The sequence below is a fragment of the Dendrobates tinctorius genome, unplaced genomic scaffold (assembly GCF_039654945.1).
Source record: "Dendrobates tinctorius isolate UK_male_01 unplaced genomic scaffold, ASM3965494v1 ptg000079l, whole genome shotgun sequence".
NCBI classification, from domain to species: domain Eukaryota; kingdom Metazoa; phylum Chordata; class Amphibia; order Anura; family Dendrobatidae; genus Dendrobates; species Dendrobates tinctorius.
In genome coordinates, this window is record NW_027361747.1 from 27,263,968 (window position 1) to 27,280,840 (window position 16,873).

Consider the following 16,873-nt stretch of genomic DNA (forward strand, 5'->3'; position numbering starts at 1 on the left):
GATGCTAGTCACTTCTCACGGCCAAGCCGTGAGTCAGAGTGGTCAAGGAGTCCATGGTCAGAAGACAGGAGGGTACGTCATAAACAGAAGGAAGAGACAAAAGCGTCAGGTAACGTTCCGAGGTCAGAGTACCGCGTGAGGATAGCAGATCAGAGCTGAAGGGGTTAAACAGTGGGATTGTCAGAACCAGGTCCAAAGTCGGGCAACAAATCAAGCATATAGAACTCAAGGCACATTAGAGCACAAAGCACAATACTCACCAGATGAATGTACGTCTGGCAGTGTTCTGGGAAACTCAGCTCAGTTAAGAAGCATGGCCATTAATTGGAATAATGAACACATAAGTTTGAAGGAATAAGCAGGAATTGTAGTCAAGGAAGCCAGTGGTCGTTTACCAGGAGCAGCAGTGTCGTTTGAAGGAATAAGCAGGAATCGTAGTCAAGGAAGCCAGAGGTCGTTTGTCAGGATCAGCAGTGTTGTTTGAAGCATTAGCAGGTTGATGGAAGCTTGACTAAAGGCAGGTGGCTCAATAATCACGCAAGGAACTGAGAGCAAGGTCATGTTTAAATAGGGTGTGCAATCAGAATGAACCAATCAGGAACTCAGGGTGGTAACCGACAGGAAACTCAGGGAGGAGACATCAGCAACAACATTGGGTCAAGTATTTGAACAAGCACAGAACTGTCCAGCGAGCTGAATATCTCAGAAGGAAGAGCTGCTGACTGGTGCACAGGAGCTGCTAAGTTCGAATCCTGACAACTGCATTCCCAATTTTGATGGCTTCAGAGCTGAAACCTCCTACGTTTCATCTCAGACTATTTCTGCACTGCTTCCTCTAGCAATTGCATATTTAAAAGTGTCGTATGGATTTCAGCTTCTTAAGTTGGCCATGCATTTTAATAGATTTTTGCTGAACACTTGTTTGGCCGACAGCTATTACTAACCATTTCCCTTTACACCATTATGTTTGATTTGGCCAAGCATGAATATGTTATTAATGGGGAGAGGGGAGAAAGCCTTTCACAGACAGGAGTGTTTCTTCCATGTCTCCAGACCCCCTAAGCTCATCATAAATCAAGTCAGTGATATAGGAGCGCTAAGGAGATGATGAGCTTATGTGTCACTGACTCTCAATTCTGAATATTTTTCTATCTACTGGCTAACAAGGTACAATGTTATACATCTTTCTTGTATGTTAGTCAGTCAAAGAAAAAAGAAACATCCGGCACTGTCCCTGAGAAAGAAATACCCACAAAGTCACTTATAACCGCTATCAGTGTGACACCTGTAACCCTTGCTGAACGGGTGCTCTATCCATGTGAAGAAAAAACCTGAAATATCATAGTAGAAAAAGACAGCAGGATGGCACTCACCGTTCTCTTGAAATGATTCACTTTATTTCATATTAATAAAGCATAGGCAATGGCACGGGAGAAATGCAAAAAGACGGACGACAGCCGTTTCGTGCACAATGCAACCCTTTTGCTACAAAGCCCCTACAAAATTCTGGTGCAAGCAATTACTTTCATATGTCACATTCTTAGTGAAAGGATGTCCACCTGTGTGCAATGGTTGTCACATGGTTTGTCAATATATACACACTTTTTCTGAAAAACCACAGAGCCTGCAATACCATTTACCAAGGGGCACAACTAACCAAACAACATCATGAAGACCAAGGAGGTCTCAAAATAAGTTAGTGACAAAGTTGTGAAGAAGGACAAGTCAGGGTTGGGCTATAAAAAAACAGCTGTCTCTGATGATTCCCCAAAGCACCAACAAATCCATTATCATCAAATAGAAAGAACATGGTACCACACCAAAACTTCCAACAAAACTCTCATCTAGGGGAAGGAGGGCATTAATCAGAGAGGCAGCACAGAGATGAAAGGTAACCCTGCAGGAGCTGCAGAGTTCCCAAGCAGAGACTGGAGTATATGTCCATATGGCTACCATAAGCCGTACACTCCATAAAGGTAACCTTTATGTAAAAGTGGGCACCAGAAGCCTTTACTTATACACAAAAATTGTACCGCTCATTTTTAGTTTGCCCAAAGACATGTGGAGGAAGGTGATGTGGTCATATGAGGCACCAAGGTAAACCCTATGTCTGGTGCCAAACCAAAACAGCTCATCACCCCAAAAACACCATCCCCATAGTGAAACATGGTGATGGCAGCATCATGTGGAAATGTTTTTCCAGCAGCAAAGACAGGGAAAATGGTCCCAGTCGAGGGGAAGAAGGATGATGTAAAATACAGAGATATTCTTGGGCAAAACCTGTTTTAGTCTGTCAGTTATTTGAGACTGGGACACAGGTTCACCTTCCAACAAAACAATGACCTAAAGCAACACTCGAGTGGTTTAAGGGGAAACGTGTAAATGTTTTGGAGTGGCCTAGTCAAAGCTCAGACCTTAATCCAGTTGTGAATCTGTGGTCAGACTTGAAGATTGCTGTTCACCAGAGGAAACCAGAAGGATCTGGAGCAGGTTTAGGCAAAAATCCCATTGACTTACATCTGTATTTGGGCTCTGCAAAGTACTGACTTTATGAGGGTGAACAGTTATGCTCACTGAAGTTTTCAGTTATTTTTTCCTGTTTGTTGTTTGTGTCACAAAAAAAACAGATGTTTGCAGTTGTAGACATATTCTTTACATGAACTGATGCAAACCCTCAAAAAAAAACAGTGAAGATCAAAATTACTGTTATTGTGAACAGTTAAGCAAGTTGAAGATTAAATGATCTCTAAAAGGGCTATATATATTGTCATTTTTTACATTTTAAAAATTACAAAAAGGAAAATGAGCCAATGCAAAGGTTTGGGTAACCTTGGAGATTTGTGTGCTCAGACCACTTTGACCAAGGTTTCAGACCTTAATAAGCCTGTTATGGTTATGGCTTGTTTACTATCATCGATCGGAAAGGACAGGTGATGCAAATTTCCTAGCTTTGTAAAGACACAGCCTCCTTTAACCTTGGCAAAAAAAGCAGCAATGGGTTCTTCTAAGCAGCTGTCTAGCACTCTGAAAATGAAAATGATGGATGCCCACAAAGCAGGAGATGGCTATAAGAAGATAGTAAAGCATTTTCAAGTTGCCCATTCCTCAGTTGGAAATGTAATTAAAACATGTTAGTTAACAGGAACAGTGGAGGTCAAGATAATGTCTGGAAGGCCAAGCAAAATTTCAGTGAGAGCTGTTCGTAGGATTGCTAAAGACCTTAAAAATAAATTAGCAGACTATGGAGTTGTGGTACATTGTTCTACTGTTAAGAGACACCTGCAGACCTATGTCCTTCATAGAAGAGTCATCAAAAGAAAACCTCTCCTGTGACCTCACCATAAAATTCAGTGTCAGAAGCATGCAAATCAACTTCTAAACAAGCCTGATGAATTCTGGAAACAAGTCCTGTGGACCAATGAGTTTAAAATAGAACTCTTTGACAACAATGATCAAAAGGTATGTGTGGAGAAAAACGGCATAGAATTTAAGGGAAAGAACAACCATTAAGCATGGGAGTGGATCAATCATGTTTTGGGGTGGTGCTGCAGCTACTGGCACGGGGAACATTTCACTGGTAGAGGGGCGAATGAATTCAATGAAATTTCAACAAATTCTGGATGCAAACATAACACCATCTGTAAAAAAGCTGAAGTTGAAAAGAGGATGGATTCTACAAATGGATAATGATCCTAATCACATGACAAAATCCAGAATAGACTACCTCAAAAGGCGCAGCTGAAGGTTTTACAATGGCACTCACAGTCCCCTGATCTGAGCATCATTGAAAATCTGTGGCTAGATCTTAAAATAGCAGTGCATGCAAGACGACCCAGGAATTTCACAGAACTGGAAGAATTTTTCAAATAAGAATGGATGAAAATCCTTCAAATAAGAACTGAAAGACTCTTGGCTGGCTACAAAAAAGTGTTTACAAGTGTGATACTTGCAAAAGGGGTGCTACTAGGTACTAATCGTGCAGGGTGCCCAAACGTTTGCATTGGCCCATTTTCCTTTTTGTAATTTTTAAAATGTAAAAGTTGAAAATATTTTTTTGCCTAGAATACAAAGGAAATGTGTCATCTTTAACCCCTTCACGACCTTTGACGCCACGTAGGCGTCATGAAAAGTCGTGCCAGAACGACCTATGACGCCTATGTGGCGTCATGACTTTAAAGCCCCCCTGCGGGTCGGGTGACCTAGGTCACTGAAAGGTCATCCGACCCGCAGATACAGGGGGCTTTGTTCTTCACCACAGGGGGCGTGGCTTCGCCCACACGTGGCTACGATCGCTCTGATTGGCTGTTAAAAGTGAAACAGCCAATCAGAGCGATAGTAATATTTCATCAATGAAAATTGATGAAATATTACAATCCAGCCATGGCCGATGCTGCAGTAGCATCAGACATGGCTGGAGACCGTGATCCGACCCCCCCCCACCGGCTCACGGGGCCGATCGGCCCCCCGATACCAACTGACGGCGGCTCCCCTCCCCCTTCTCTGTGCTCCCCCCACCTTCCGACCCCCCCCGGTACCTCCGATGTCCCCCTCCGCCTCCCGGTGTCCCGCGGTCCCGGACCATGGGCGCCGCCATCTTGAAAATGGCGGGCGCATGCGCAGTCCGCCCGCCGGCTGCAATTTCCCTTCATTCTATTATGATCACTGTGGAAAAGCTCTCACAGTGATCAAAATAGAATGAAAAGTAAATAAACCCCCCGTTTATCACCCCCATAGGCAGGATAAACTAATAAAATAAAGAAATTTTTATTTTTCCATTAGGGTTAAGGTTGGAAAGAGGGTTAGGGTTGGAGAGAGGGTTAGGGTTGGAAAGAGGGTTAGGGTTGGAAAGAGGGTTAGGGTTGGAAAGAGGGTTAGGGTTGGAAATAGGGTTAGGGTTGGAAATAGGGTTAGGGTTGGAATTAGGGTTAGGGTTGGAATTAGGGTTAGGGATGGAATTAGGGTTAGAGTGGAATTAGGGTTAGGGTTGGAATTAGGGTTAGGGTTGGAATTAGGGTTAGTGTTGGAATTAGGGTTAGGGTTGGAATTAGGGTTACGGATAGGGTTAGGGGTGTGTTGGAGTTAGGGTTATGGTTAGGGTTGGGATTAGGGTTAGGGATGTGTTGGGGTTAGGGTTGCAGTTAGGGGTGTGTTGGGGTTAGGGTTGGAGTTAGAATTATGGGGTTTCCACTGTTTAGGCACATCAGGGGGTCTCTAAACGCGACATGGTGCAACCATTGATACCAGCCAATTTTGCGTTCAAAAAGTCAAACGGTGCTCCCTCCTTTCCAAGCCCCGACATGTGCCCAAACAGTGGTTTACCCCAACATATGGGGTATCAGCGTACTCAGGAAAAATTGCACAACCACTTTGGTGGTCTAATTTCTCCTGTTACCCTTGGGAAAATAAAAAATTGGGGGCTAAAAAATTATTTTTTTGGAAAAGAAATGATTTTTTTATTTTTACGTCTCTGTGTTATAAACGTCTGTGAAGCACTTGGGGGTTCCAAGTGCTCACCAGACATCTAGATAAGTTCCTTGGAAGGTCTAGTTTCCAAAATGGGGTCACTTGTGGGGGTTTTTACTGTATAGGCACATCAGGGGCTCTGCAAACGTAACGACGACCGCAGACCTTTCCATCAAAGTCTGCATTTCAAAATGTCACTACTTCCATTCCCAGCCCTTACATGCACCTAAACAATGGTTCCTCCCCACATATGGGGTATCAGCGTACTCAGGACAAACTGGACAACAACTTTTGGGGTCCAATTTCTCCTGTTATCCTTGGGAAAATAAAAATTTGCGAGCTAAAAAATCATTTTTTGAGGAAAAAAAAAAAAAGATTTTTTATTTTCACAGCTTTGCGTTATAAACTTCTGTGAAGCACTTGGGGGTTCAAAGTGCTCACCACACATCTAGATAAGTTCCTTGGGGGGTCTAATTTCCAAAATGGGGTCACTTGTGGGGGGTTCCACAGTTTAGGCACACCAGGGGCTCTGCAAATGTAACATGACGCCCACAGACCATTCCATCAAAGTCAGCATTTCATAATGCCACTACTTCCCTTCCGAGCCACGACGTGTGCCCAAACAGTGGTCCCCACCCACATATGGGGTATCAGCGTACTCAGGACAAACTGGACAACAACTTTTGGGGTCCAATTTATCCTGTTACCCTTGTGGAAAAAAAAATTGCTGGATAAAAATCTTTTTTTTTTAGAAAAAAAAATGATTTTTTGTTTTCACGGCTCTGCGTTATAAACTTCTGTGAATCACTTGGGGGTTCAAAGTGCTCACCACACATCTAGATAAGTTCCTTGGGGGGTCTAGTTTCCAAAATGGGGTCATTTGTGGGGAGTTTCCACAGTTTAGGTACATCAGGGGCTCTGCAAATGTAACATGATGCCTGCAGACCATTCCATCAAAGTCTGCATTCCAAAACGTTGCTACTTCTCTTCCGAGCCCCGACGTGTGCCCAAACAGTGGCCCCCACCCACATATGGGGTACCAGCGTACTCAGGACAAACTGGACAACAACTTTTGGGGTCCAGTTTCTCCTGGTACCCCTGTGAAAATAAATAATTGTGCACTAAAAAATAATTTTTTGAGTTAAAAAAAATATTTTTTATTTTCACGGCACTGCGTTATAAACTTTTGTGAAGCACTTGGGGGTTCTAAGTGCTCACTATGCATCTAGAAAAGTTCCTTAGGGGGTCTAGTTTCGAAAACAGGGGCTCTCCAAACACGACATGGTGTCCGCTAACGATTAGAGGTAATTTTAATTTCAAAAAGTCAAATGGAGCTCCTTCCCTTCTGAGCCCTGCCGTGCGCCCAAACAGTGGTTCCCCCCCCACATATGGGGTATCGGTGTACTCAAAACACATTGCACAACAACTTTTGAGGTCCAATTTCTCCTGTTACCCTTGCGAAAATAAAAAATAGCGTGCTAAAAAATCATTTTTGAGGAAAAAAATGATTTTTTATTTTCACTGCTCTGCGTTATAAACTTCTGTGAAGCACCTGGAGGTTCAAAGCGCTCACTACACATCTAGATAAGATCCATAAGGGGTCTAGTTTGCAAAATGGTGTCACTTGTGGGGGGTTTTCACTGTTTAGGCACACAGGGGCTCTCCAAACGCGACATGGTGTCCGATAACGATTGGAGCAAATTTTCCATTCAAAAAGTCAAATAGCGCTCCTTCACTTACGGACCCTGTCGTGCGCCCAAACAGTGGTTTATGACGACATATGAGGTATCGATGTATTCAGGAGAAATTGGCCCGCAAATTTTAGGATCCATTTTATCCTGTTGCCATGTGAAAATGAAAAAACAGGCTAAAAGAAAATTTTTGTGAAAAAAAAGTACTTTTTTTTTTTTTACCAATCAATTTGTGAAGCACCTGGGGGTTCAAAGTGATCACTATGCATGTAGATAAGTTCCTTGGGGGGTCTAGTTTCCAAAATGGGGTCACTTGTGGGCGAGCTCCAATGTTTAGGCACACAGGGGCTCTCCAAACGCGACATGGTGTCCGCTAAATATTCCAGCATGTTTTCCATTCAAAAGTCAAATGGCGCTCCTTCCCTTCTGAGCCCTGCCGTGCGCCCAAACAGTGGTTTATGACCACATATGAGGTATCGGTGTACTCAGGAGAAATTGCCCAACAAATTTTACGATCCATTTTATCCTGTTGCCCATGTGAAAATGAAAAAATTGATGCTAAAAGAAAATTTTTGTTGTAAAAATTAAAATGTCCATTTTTTCTTTCCACGTTGCTTTAGTTCCTGCGAAACACCTGAAGGGTTAATAATCTTCTAGAATGTAGTTTTGAGTAGCTTGAGGGGTGCAGTTTTTAGAATGGTGTCACTTTTGGGTATTTTCTGCCATATAGACCCCTCAAAGTGACTTCAAATGTGAGGTGGTCCCTAAAAAAAATGGTTTTGTAAATTTTGTTGTAAAAATGAGAAATCGCTGGTCAACTTTTAACCCTTATAACTTCCTAACAAAAAAAAAATTTGTTTCCAAAATTGTGCTGATGTAAAGTAGACATGTGGGAAATGTTATTTAGTAACCACTTTGTGTCACATACAGTGGGGAAAAAAAGTATTTAGTCAGTCAGCAATTGTGCAAGTTCCACCACTTAAAAAGATGAGAGGCATCTGTAATTTACATCATAGGTAGACCTCAACTATGGGAGACAAACTGAGAAAAAAAAATCCAGAAAATCACATTGTCTGTTTTTTTTTTTTTCATTTTATTTGCATATTATGGTGGAAAATAAGTATTTGGTCAGAAACAAAATTTCATCTCAATACTTTGTGATATATCCTTTGTTGGCAATGACAGAGGTCAAACGTTTTCTGTAAGTCTTCACAAGGTTGCCACACACTGTTGTTGGTATGTTGGCCCATTCCTCCATGCAGATCTCCTCTAGAGCAGTGATGTTTTTGGCTTTTCGCTTGGCAACATGGACTTTCAACTCCCTCCAAAGGTTTTCTATAGGGTTGAGATCTGGAGACTGGCTAGGCCACTCCAGGACCTTGAAATGCTTCTTACGAAGCCACTCCTTCGTTGCCCTGGCGGTGTGCTTTGGATCATTGTCATGTTGAAAGACCCAGCCACGTTTCATCTTCAATGCCCTTGCGGATGGAAGGAGGTTTGCACTCAAAATCTCACGATACATGGCCCCATTCATTCTTTCATGTACCCGGATCAGTCGTCCTGGCCCCTTTGCAGAGAAACAGCCCCAAAGCATGATGTTTCCACCACCATGCTTTACAGTAGGTATGGTGTTTGATGGATGCAACTCAGTATTCTTTTTCCTCCAAACACGACAAGTTGTGTTTCTACCAAACAGTTCCACTTTGGTTTCATCAGACCATAGGACATTCTCCCAAAACTCCTCTGGATCATCCAAATGCTCTCTAGCAAACTTCAGACGGGCCCGGACATGTACAGGCTTAAGCAGTGGGACACGTCTGGCACTGCAGGATCTGAGTCCATGGTGGCGTAGTGTGTTACTTATGGTAGGCCTTGTTACATTGGTCCCAGCTCTCTGCAGTTCATTCACTAGGTCCCCCCGCGTGGTTCTGGGATTTTTGCTCACCGTTCTTGTGATCATTCTGACCCCACGGGGTGGGATTTTGCGTGGAGCACCAGATCGAGGGAGATTATCAGTGGTCTTGTATGTGTTCCATTTTCTAATTATTGCTCCCACAGTTGATTTCTTCACTCCAAGCTGGTTGGCTATTGCAGATTCAGTCTTCCCAGCCTGGTGCAGGGCTACAATTTTGTTTCTGGTGTCCTTTGACAGCTCTTTGGTCTTCACCATAGTGGAGTTTGGAGTCAGACTGTTTGAGGGTGTGCACAGGTGTCTTTTTATACTGATAACAAGTATAAACAGGTGCCATTACTACAGGTAATGAGTGGAGGAAAGAGGAGACTCTTAAAGAAGAAGTTACAGGTCTGTGAGAGCCAGAAATCTTGATTGCTTGTTTCTGACCAAATACTTATTTTCCACCATAATATGCAAATAAAATGAAAAAAAAACAGACAATGTGATTTTCTGGATTTTTTTTTCTCAGTTTGTCTCCCATAGTTGAGGACTACCTATGATGTAAATTACCGACGCCTCTCATCTTTTTAAGTGGTGGAACTTGCACTATTGCTGACTGACTAAATACTTTTTTTCCCCACTGTAACTCTCTGGTTTAACAGAATAAAAATTCAAAATGTGAAAATTGCGAAATTGCAAATTTCTGATTTTTTCACAAATAAACGCAAAAATTATCGACCTAAATTTACCACTAACATGAAGCCCAATATGTCACGAAAAAGCAATCTCAGAATCCCTAGGATCCGTTGAAGTGTTCCTGAGTTATTACCTCATAAAGGAACACTGGTCAGAATTGCAAACAATGGCCAGGTCATTAAGGTCAAAATAGGCTGGGTCATGAAGGGGTTAAGTTTAGGCCTTTTAGAGATCATTTCATCTTCAAATTGCATAACTGTTCGCAGTAACAGCAATAATAATACTTTTGACCAGGGGTGCATAAACTTTTACATGCCAGAGTATAATTGATATATTTTACATTGCATGGTGCCACTCGATCTGGCCATTCACACAATGTAATTAATGTATCTTCCCTATCAAGGGTGCTGATGAGCTTACCAGTTCCATGATACATACTACTCTGCTTGTGCACTTTTTTGGGAAGAAAGGAAAAATTGAACTTAACTTTGAAGACTTTTATCGGTGAGTCACTTTTATATCTATTATTATATGCAGTTAAATTATATGTTGATGTAATCCCATAAAGCTGTATTCTTCCTAAATAATAACTCCACCATGCAGTCACCTGTAATCATAATACATTTTCTAAATATGATTATGATATGGAAGATAATACACACAACCTACAAACAGGAAGCTGCAGATCTTACAAGCATGTAACAGAACATTACAGCAATAAACCACTGTCGTAGACATTATTGTATAATGTTTTATCATGGGACACAGAGAAAACATGAAAAATGCAACATGTAAAAAAAATAAACCACAATAAACCAACATGAAACCATGGAAAAGAAAATAAATACGCAAAACAACAAAAACTAGATGTGTATTTCCTGAAGGAAGTACAGATAGTGCTTTGAAATGATGCCCGGGCTGCCCCTTTAAGAGAGACTTGCCTGCTGCCCCTGCAAGACTTTCAACTCAGGATCCGTTTTAACCGTGGATGCCTTTCAGGGGCCATTTTGGCCTGTCGGGCCCCTCAGGGTCTGACTTGGTGGGTGGGGCCTCTCAGAATCCAATTCGGTGGCCTGGGCTCCTCAGGGCTTGAATTAGTGGACGGGATACCTCAGGGTCTGATTTTGTGGCCGGGGCCCCTCGGTCCGATTTTGTGGGTGGGGCCCTTTAGGGTCTGATTTTGTGGGTGGAGCCCCTCTGGGTCCAATTTGGTGGGCGGGGCCCATCTGGGTCCGATTTGGTGGGCGGGGCCCCTCAGGGTCCGGTTTGGTGGGCAGGGCCCCTTAGAGTCCGATTTGGTGGGCGGGGCCACTCTGGGTCCGATTTTGTGGGCGGGGCCCCACAGAGTCCAATTTGGTGGGTGGGGCCCCTCAGAGTCCGATTTGGTGGGCGGGGCCACTCTGGGTCTGCTTTGGTGGGCGGGGCCCCATTGGGTCTGATTTGGTTGGCGGGGCCCCTCAGGGTCCGATTTGGTGGGCGGGGCCCCTCAGGGACCTGCTTGGTGGGCAGGGCCCCTCAGAGTCCGATTTGGTGGGCAGGGCCCCTCAGCGTCCGATTTGGTGGGCGGGGGCCCCTCAGGGTCCGATTTGGTGGGCGGGGCCCCTCAGCATCCAATTTGGTGGGCGGGGCCCTTCAGGGTCTGATTTGGTGGGCGGGGCCCCTCAGAGTCCGATTTCGTGGGCATGGCCACTCTGGGTCCGATTTGGAGGCCTGGGTGGCTCAGCCTCCGATTTGTAGGCCAGGGTCGATTTGCATTTTGCTTTGGGTTTCACTTTAAGAGCTGATATTATCTGGCAGAAACTCTGTCCTGCTGGGGTCATGTAAAGTTCGTTGGCGTTGGCATATATCAATGAGCTTAACTGCCATTGCAATCGCCTCAAGACTGCCCAATGTATTCCTATGGCAAAATTTTTCCATTGAAATGCGTTGAAACAATGCATTCCAATGACGGGAAAAAAAATTTCAAACGCAAATTGCGCAAAAACTACCAATTCGATCGACACGAAAAATACTTAGCACACCACTCGTGGATGCTGGCTTCGAAACGACGCCTCAACGGAGTCTGTGCGTGTAGCGGTTCGGGCCGCATTAATTGCGGAAATCAACTGAATAATAATAATAAGAAAAACTAAATGTGTATTTCCTGAAGGAAGTACAGATAGTGCTTTGAAATGGTGCCCTGGCTGCCCCTTTAAGAGAGACCTGCCTACTGCCCCTGCAAGACTTTCAACTCAGGATCCGTTTTAACTGTGGGTGCCTCTCAGGGGCCACTTTGGCCTCAGGGTCTGATTTGGTGGGTGGGCCCCTCAGGATCCGATTCGGTGGCCTGGGCTCCTCAGGGCTTGAATTGGTGGCCGGGATCCCTCAGGTTGTGATTTTGCGGGTGTGGCCTCTCAGGGTCCGATTTTGTGGGTGGGGCCCCTCAGGGTCCGATTTTGGGGGTGGGGCCCCTCAGGGTCCAATTTTATGGCCGGGGCCCCTCAGGGTCCGATTTTGTGGGTGGGGCCACTCAGGGTCCGATTTTGTGGCCAGGGCCCCTCATGGTCTGATTTTGTGGCCGGGGCCCCTCAGGGTTTGATTTAGTGGGTGGGGCTCCTCAGGGTCCGATTTTGTGGCCGGGGCCCCTCAGGGTCCGATTTTGTGGCCGGGGCCCCTCAGTGTCCGATTTTGTGGTTGGGGCCCCTCAGGGTCCGATTATGTGGGTGGGGCCCCTCAGGGTCCGATTTTGTGTGTGAGGCCCCTCAGGGTTCGATTTTGTGGCCGGGGACCCTCAGGGTCTGATTTTGTGGGTGGGGCCCCTCAGGGTCTGATTTGGTGGGTAGGGCCCCTCAGGGTCCAATTTTGTGGCCGGGGCCCCTCCGGGTCCAATTTTGTGGGTGGGGCCCCTCAGGGTCCGATTTTGTGGCCGGGGTCCCTCAGGGTCCGATTTTGTGGCCGGGGCCACCTCAGGGTCCGATTTTGTGGCCGGGGACCCTCAGGGTTTGATTTTGTGGTTGGGGCCCCTCAGGGTCCGATTTTGTGGTTGGGGCCCCTCAGGGTCCGATTTTGTGGCCGGGGACCCTCAGGGTTCGATTTTGTGGATGGGGCCCCTCAGGGTCCGATTTTGTGGCCGGGGCCCCTCAGGGTCCGATTTTGTGGTTGGGGCCCCTCAGGGTCCAATTTTGTGGCAGGGGCCCCTCAGGGTCTGATTTGGTGGCCGGGGCCCCTCAGGGTCCGATTTGGTGGGCGGGGCCCCTCTGGGTCCAATTTGGTAGGCGGGGCCACTCTGTGTCCGACTTGGTGGGCGGGGCCCCTCTGGGTCCGACTTGGTGGGCGGGGCCCCTCAGGGTGCGATTTGGTGGGCGGGGCCCCTCAGGGTGCGATTTAGTGGGCGGGGCCCCTCAGGGTCCGATTTGGTGGGCAGGGCCACTCTGGGTCCGATTTGGTGAGCGGGGCCACTCTGGGTCCGATTTGGAGGCCGGGGTGGCTCAGCCTCCGATTTGGAGCCTGGGGTCACTCAGCTTTCGATTTGGCGTGCCGGCCCTTTAAGACTCATTTTGGTGCGCCGGCCCTTTAAGAATCACTTAGGCGCGTCAGCCGTTTAAGAGCTAGTTTGGCTCACTGGGCTTCTAAATCCACTTTGGCGCACATTCTTTCTCAGGGGCGTACGTCATGTGATGAAGCTAGATTTGCATTCGTGCTGTGGGTTTCGCTTTAAGAGCTGATATTATCTGCCAGAATCTGTGTCCTGGGGGCGTCATGTGAAGTTCGTAGGCGTTGGCATAGTAACTGGGTGTGCCTGCGCATATCAATGAGCTTAACTGCCATTTCAATCGCCTCAGGGCATGTTTTGTCTGTGGCAACATTTCCCTATTGAAACGCATTGAGACAATGCATTCCAATGACGGGAAAAAAAAATTTCTAATGCAAATTGCACAAAAACTTCAAATCCCATCAACACAAAAAATACTTAGCACACCACTCATGGACGCTGGCTTCGAAACGACACCTCAACAGAGTCTGTGCGTGTAGCGGTTCGGGCCGCATTAATTGCAGAAATCAACTGAATAATGAGAAGAAGTTAGCAGCGTTCGGATTACAATATAGTGCTTTCTTCAAAGCACTATAATAAATGAAGCAGAGATTCTGGACAAAACTAAAATAGAAAACAGCGCATAAACCTGGACAAGTAAACTTATTAATGCACAAATTGCACACAGGACACACATACAACAAACAATGAAGCGGATACCGACAATGAACTCTTCGGGCACGCCAGTCTTAATGAAGGATGATTAAAGAGAGAGAGAAAAGGAATAGGCCACACAATGGGGATCACCCAACATAAGATTTAGCAAAAATTTGTAACAATCTTTATTTAGACACCAACAACTAAACACTCAATTGTTAAAAACATTAAAAGTTAGTCACACATGTGACTTGAACATCTAGGTTCACAATAGAACCAAACACTCATAACTTCACCTCCACAGAAAAAGATCTCAATAACAGACCAAATATGTATGTAGATAGCATACCACAGTATAAAAGGTTTTTGCATGTAAACTGGCTCACATTCATGAATAAATGCACACACCAAAAATACAAATATTGGCAATTGATAGCAGAAAAATAAAACAATATTAAAGCCACATATGCTATATACACAGGAAGAGATGGTATAAACCATATATCAGCCAATTATAATAAATATATATGATCTAATTTACCTGTGAGAAATTGCACAAAAAGCCCACAAACAGTATCTGGCCTATATAACACGCTAATGCAATGTTATTGATCAAAATCCCTTAGAAGTGCATGTATTTCCCTTCGAAGCCACAATTGGTGGCGACACACATCGGGTCTCAGGACGCTCGGGCTCCACTCCACTTCTGATTGGAAACTAGTGCATAACCAAACTAAGGTTGAGCATTGCCTTCCCTTTATGCGGCTATTTTTTAGCCAATACCACTTTTATTTCAATGCGCTTGGTCAAACATGAGTCTGAGCGGTTGTTAGGGAAATACATATAAATAAATAAATAAATAATCTTTATTTTTATATAGCGCTAACATATTCTGCAGCGCTTTACAATTTGCACATATTATCATCACTGTCCCCGATGGGGCTCACAATCTAAATTCCCTATCAGTATGTCTTTAGAATGTGGGAGGAAACCGGAGTACATGCACTTCTAAGGGATTTTGATCAATAACATTGCATTAGCGTGTTATATAGGCCAGATACTGTTTGTGGGCTTTTTGTGCAATTTCTCACAGGTAAATTAGATCATATATATTTATTATAATTGGCTGATATATGGTTTATACTATCTCTTCCTGTGTATATAGCATATGTGGCTTTAATATTGTTTTATTTTCTGCTATCAATTGCCAATATTTATATTTTTGGTGTGTGCATTTATTTATACTGTGGTATGCTATCTACATACATATTTGGTCTGTTATTGAGATGTTTTTCTGTGGAGGTGAAGTTATGAGGGTTTGGTTCTATTGTGAACCTAGATGTTCAAGTCACATGTGTGACTAACTTTTAATGTTTTTAACAATTGGGTGTTTAGTTGTTTGTGTCTAAATAAAGATTGTTACAAATTTTTGCTAAATCTTATGTTGGGTGATCCCCATTGTGTGGCCTATTCCTTTTCTCTCTCTCTTTAATCAGCATTAATTTTGTATAGGTCTGGTTGGATCCCCATTAATGTCAGTGTTGCCCCGTGTGTTTAATTCAGTCTTAATGAAGGAAGTTCATGCCTCTTAAAGGGAATCTGTCACCCCATTTTCGGCCTATAAGATGCGGCCACCGCCATCAGGGGCTGATCTACAGCATTCTGTAATGTAACCTGAAAGATAAGAAAAACAAGTTTGATTATACTTACCGGGGGGGGGGGGGGGCGGTTGCGGTGGGTGTCGCAGTCCGGTCCAGACTTCTGCCGCGGCTGCTGCGCAGACGTACTTTCTCTGCCCTGTTGAGAGGTGCCGGGAAAGGTGAGAGAGCTCCGGCGCCTGCGCACTGCAGTACTTCACTCTGCCCTCAACAGGGCTGAGAAAGTACACCTGCGCAGGAGCTGCAGCAGAAATAAGGAGGAGGACGTCATCTCTAGAAGATGGGAGGCACCGGACTGGACTGCGACACCCATCGGACCAGACCGGATCCCCGGGTGAGTATAATCTAACTCATTTTTCTTATCTTTCAGGTTAGATTGGGGGCTTATCTACAGCATTACAGAATGCTGTAGATCAGCCCCTGATGGTGGTGGCCGCAGCTTATAGGCCAAAAATGGGGTGACAGATTCCCTTTAATGACTTAGGCGCTTCTTACACTGTAAGTGCTGTGCGCCTCTTCCAGAAATGTTACTCTTTTCAGGGACTGGAGTACATTTCTGGCATAATTTATGCCACAACAGTTGTGTAAATTTAGAACATTTTGCCCGGTGGGTTTCACCATGCCCCGTTCATCCTTCGCCTTGACCCACCTAGCCCCAGCTCCTCTTATTTTAGCGAATCTGTCAGGGATGTGTGTAAAAATGCCAAAGTCATACAAAGTTTGCTTATCTTCAAGTTGTCAATTTTGTGACATTTGAAGGTGTTTTGTGCCATAATTCTTACAATAACACATTCATGAATCGGACCTTTATATTGATGCCAAGATCAGACATACAGTACTTTTGTTGCATGGAGATTGTTTCATTGGCAGGTCTGATTTTTCACTTGCTCTGCAATGGCTAAAATATGGATGAAAATTGCAATTGTGCCGCCCCTTCAACCCTTCGATTCTTTCAAGCTTTTTCAAAACATGTAGAAAATGAAAGGCAACCGTTTACCCTTATTATATCTGTTATAGGTTTATGGATAACCTCCAGACTGAGGTACTTGAAATTGAGTTCCTTTCCTACTCTAAAGGCATGAGTACAATCAGTGAAGAAGATTTTGCCCGCATTCTCTTACGATACACAAATGTCGAAAACACATCAAGCTACTTGGAGAATGTGCGCTTCAGGATTCCAGAAGAAAAGGTAATTTTGTACAATGTTTGGGTCCATTCATAAGTAAATGAAAAAAGAAATTAAAAAATTCTAATTGTGACAGCAACATTTCTAAATTGTCAAGAGAAGTTGTACAATTTGTGT

General features: G+C 44.4%; 1 protein-coding gene across 6 annotated transcripts in view; it reads left to right on the forward strand.

Annotated features, from left to right (window-relative positions):
• Window positions 1-16,873, forward strand: part of MICU3 (mitochondrial calcium uptake family member 3) — a 226,188-nt gene that overhangs the window by 188,918 nt on the left and 20,397 nt on the right. For all 6 annotated transcript variants that reach the window (XM_073583605.1, XM_073583608.1, XM_073583606.1 and 3 more), the window contains 2 exons: window positions 10,148-10,248; window positions 16,588-16,759. In XM_073583605.1, coding sequence (XP_073439706.1) covers window positions 10,148-10,248; window positions 16,588-16,759 — 273 coding nt within the window. The remainder of the gene's footprint in view (window positions 1-10,147; window positions 10,249-16,587; window positions 16,760-16,873) is intronic.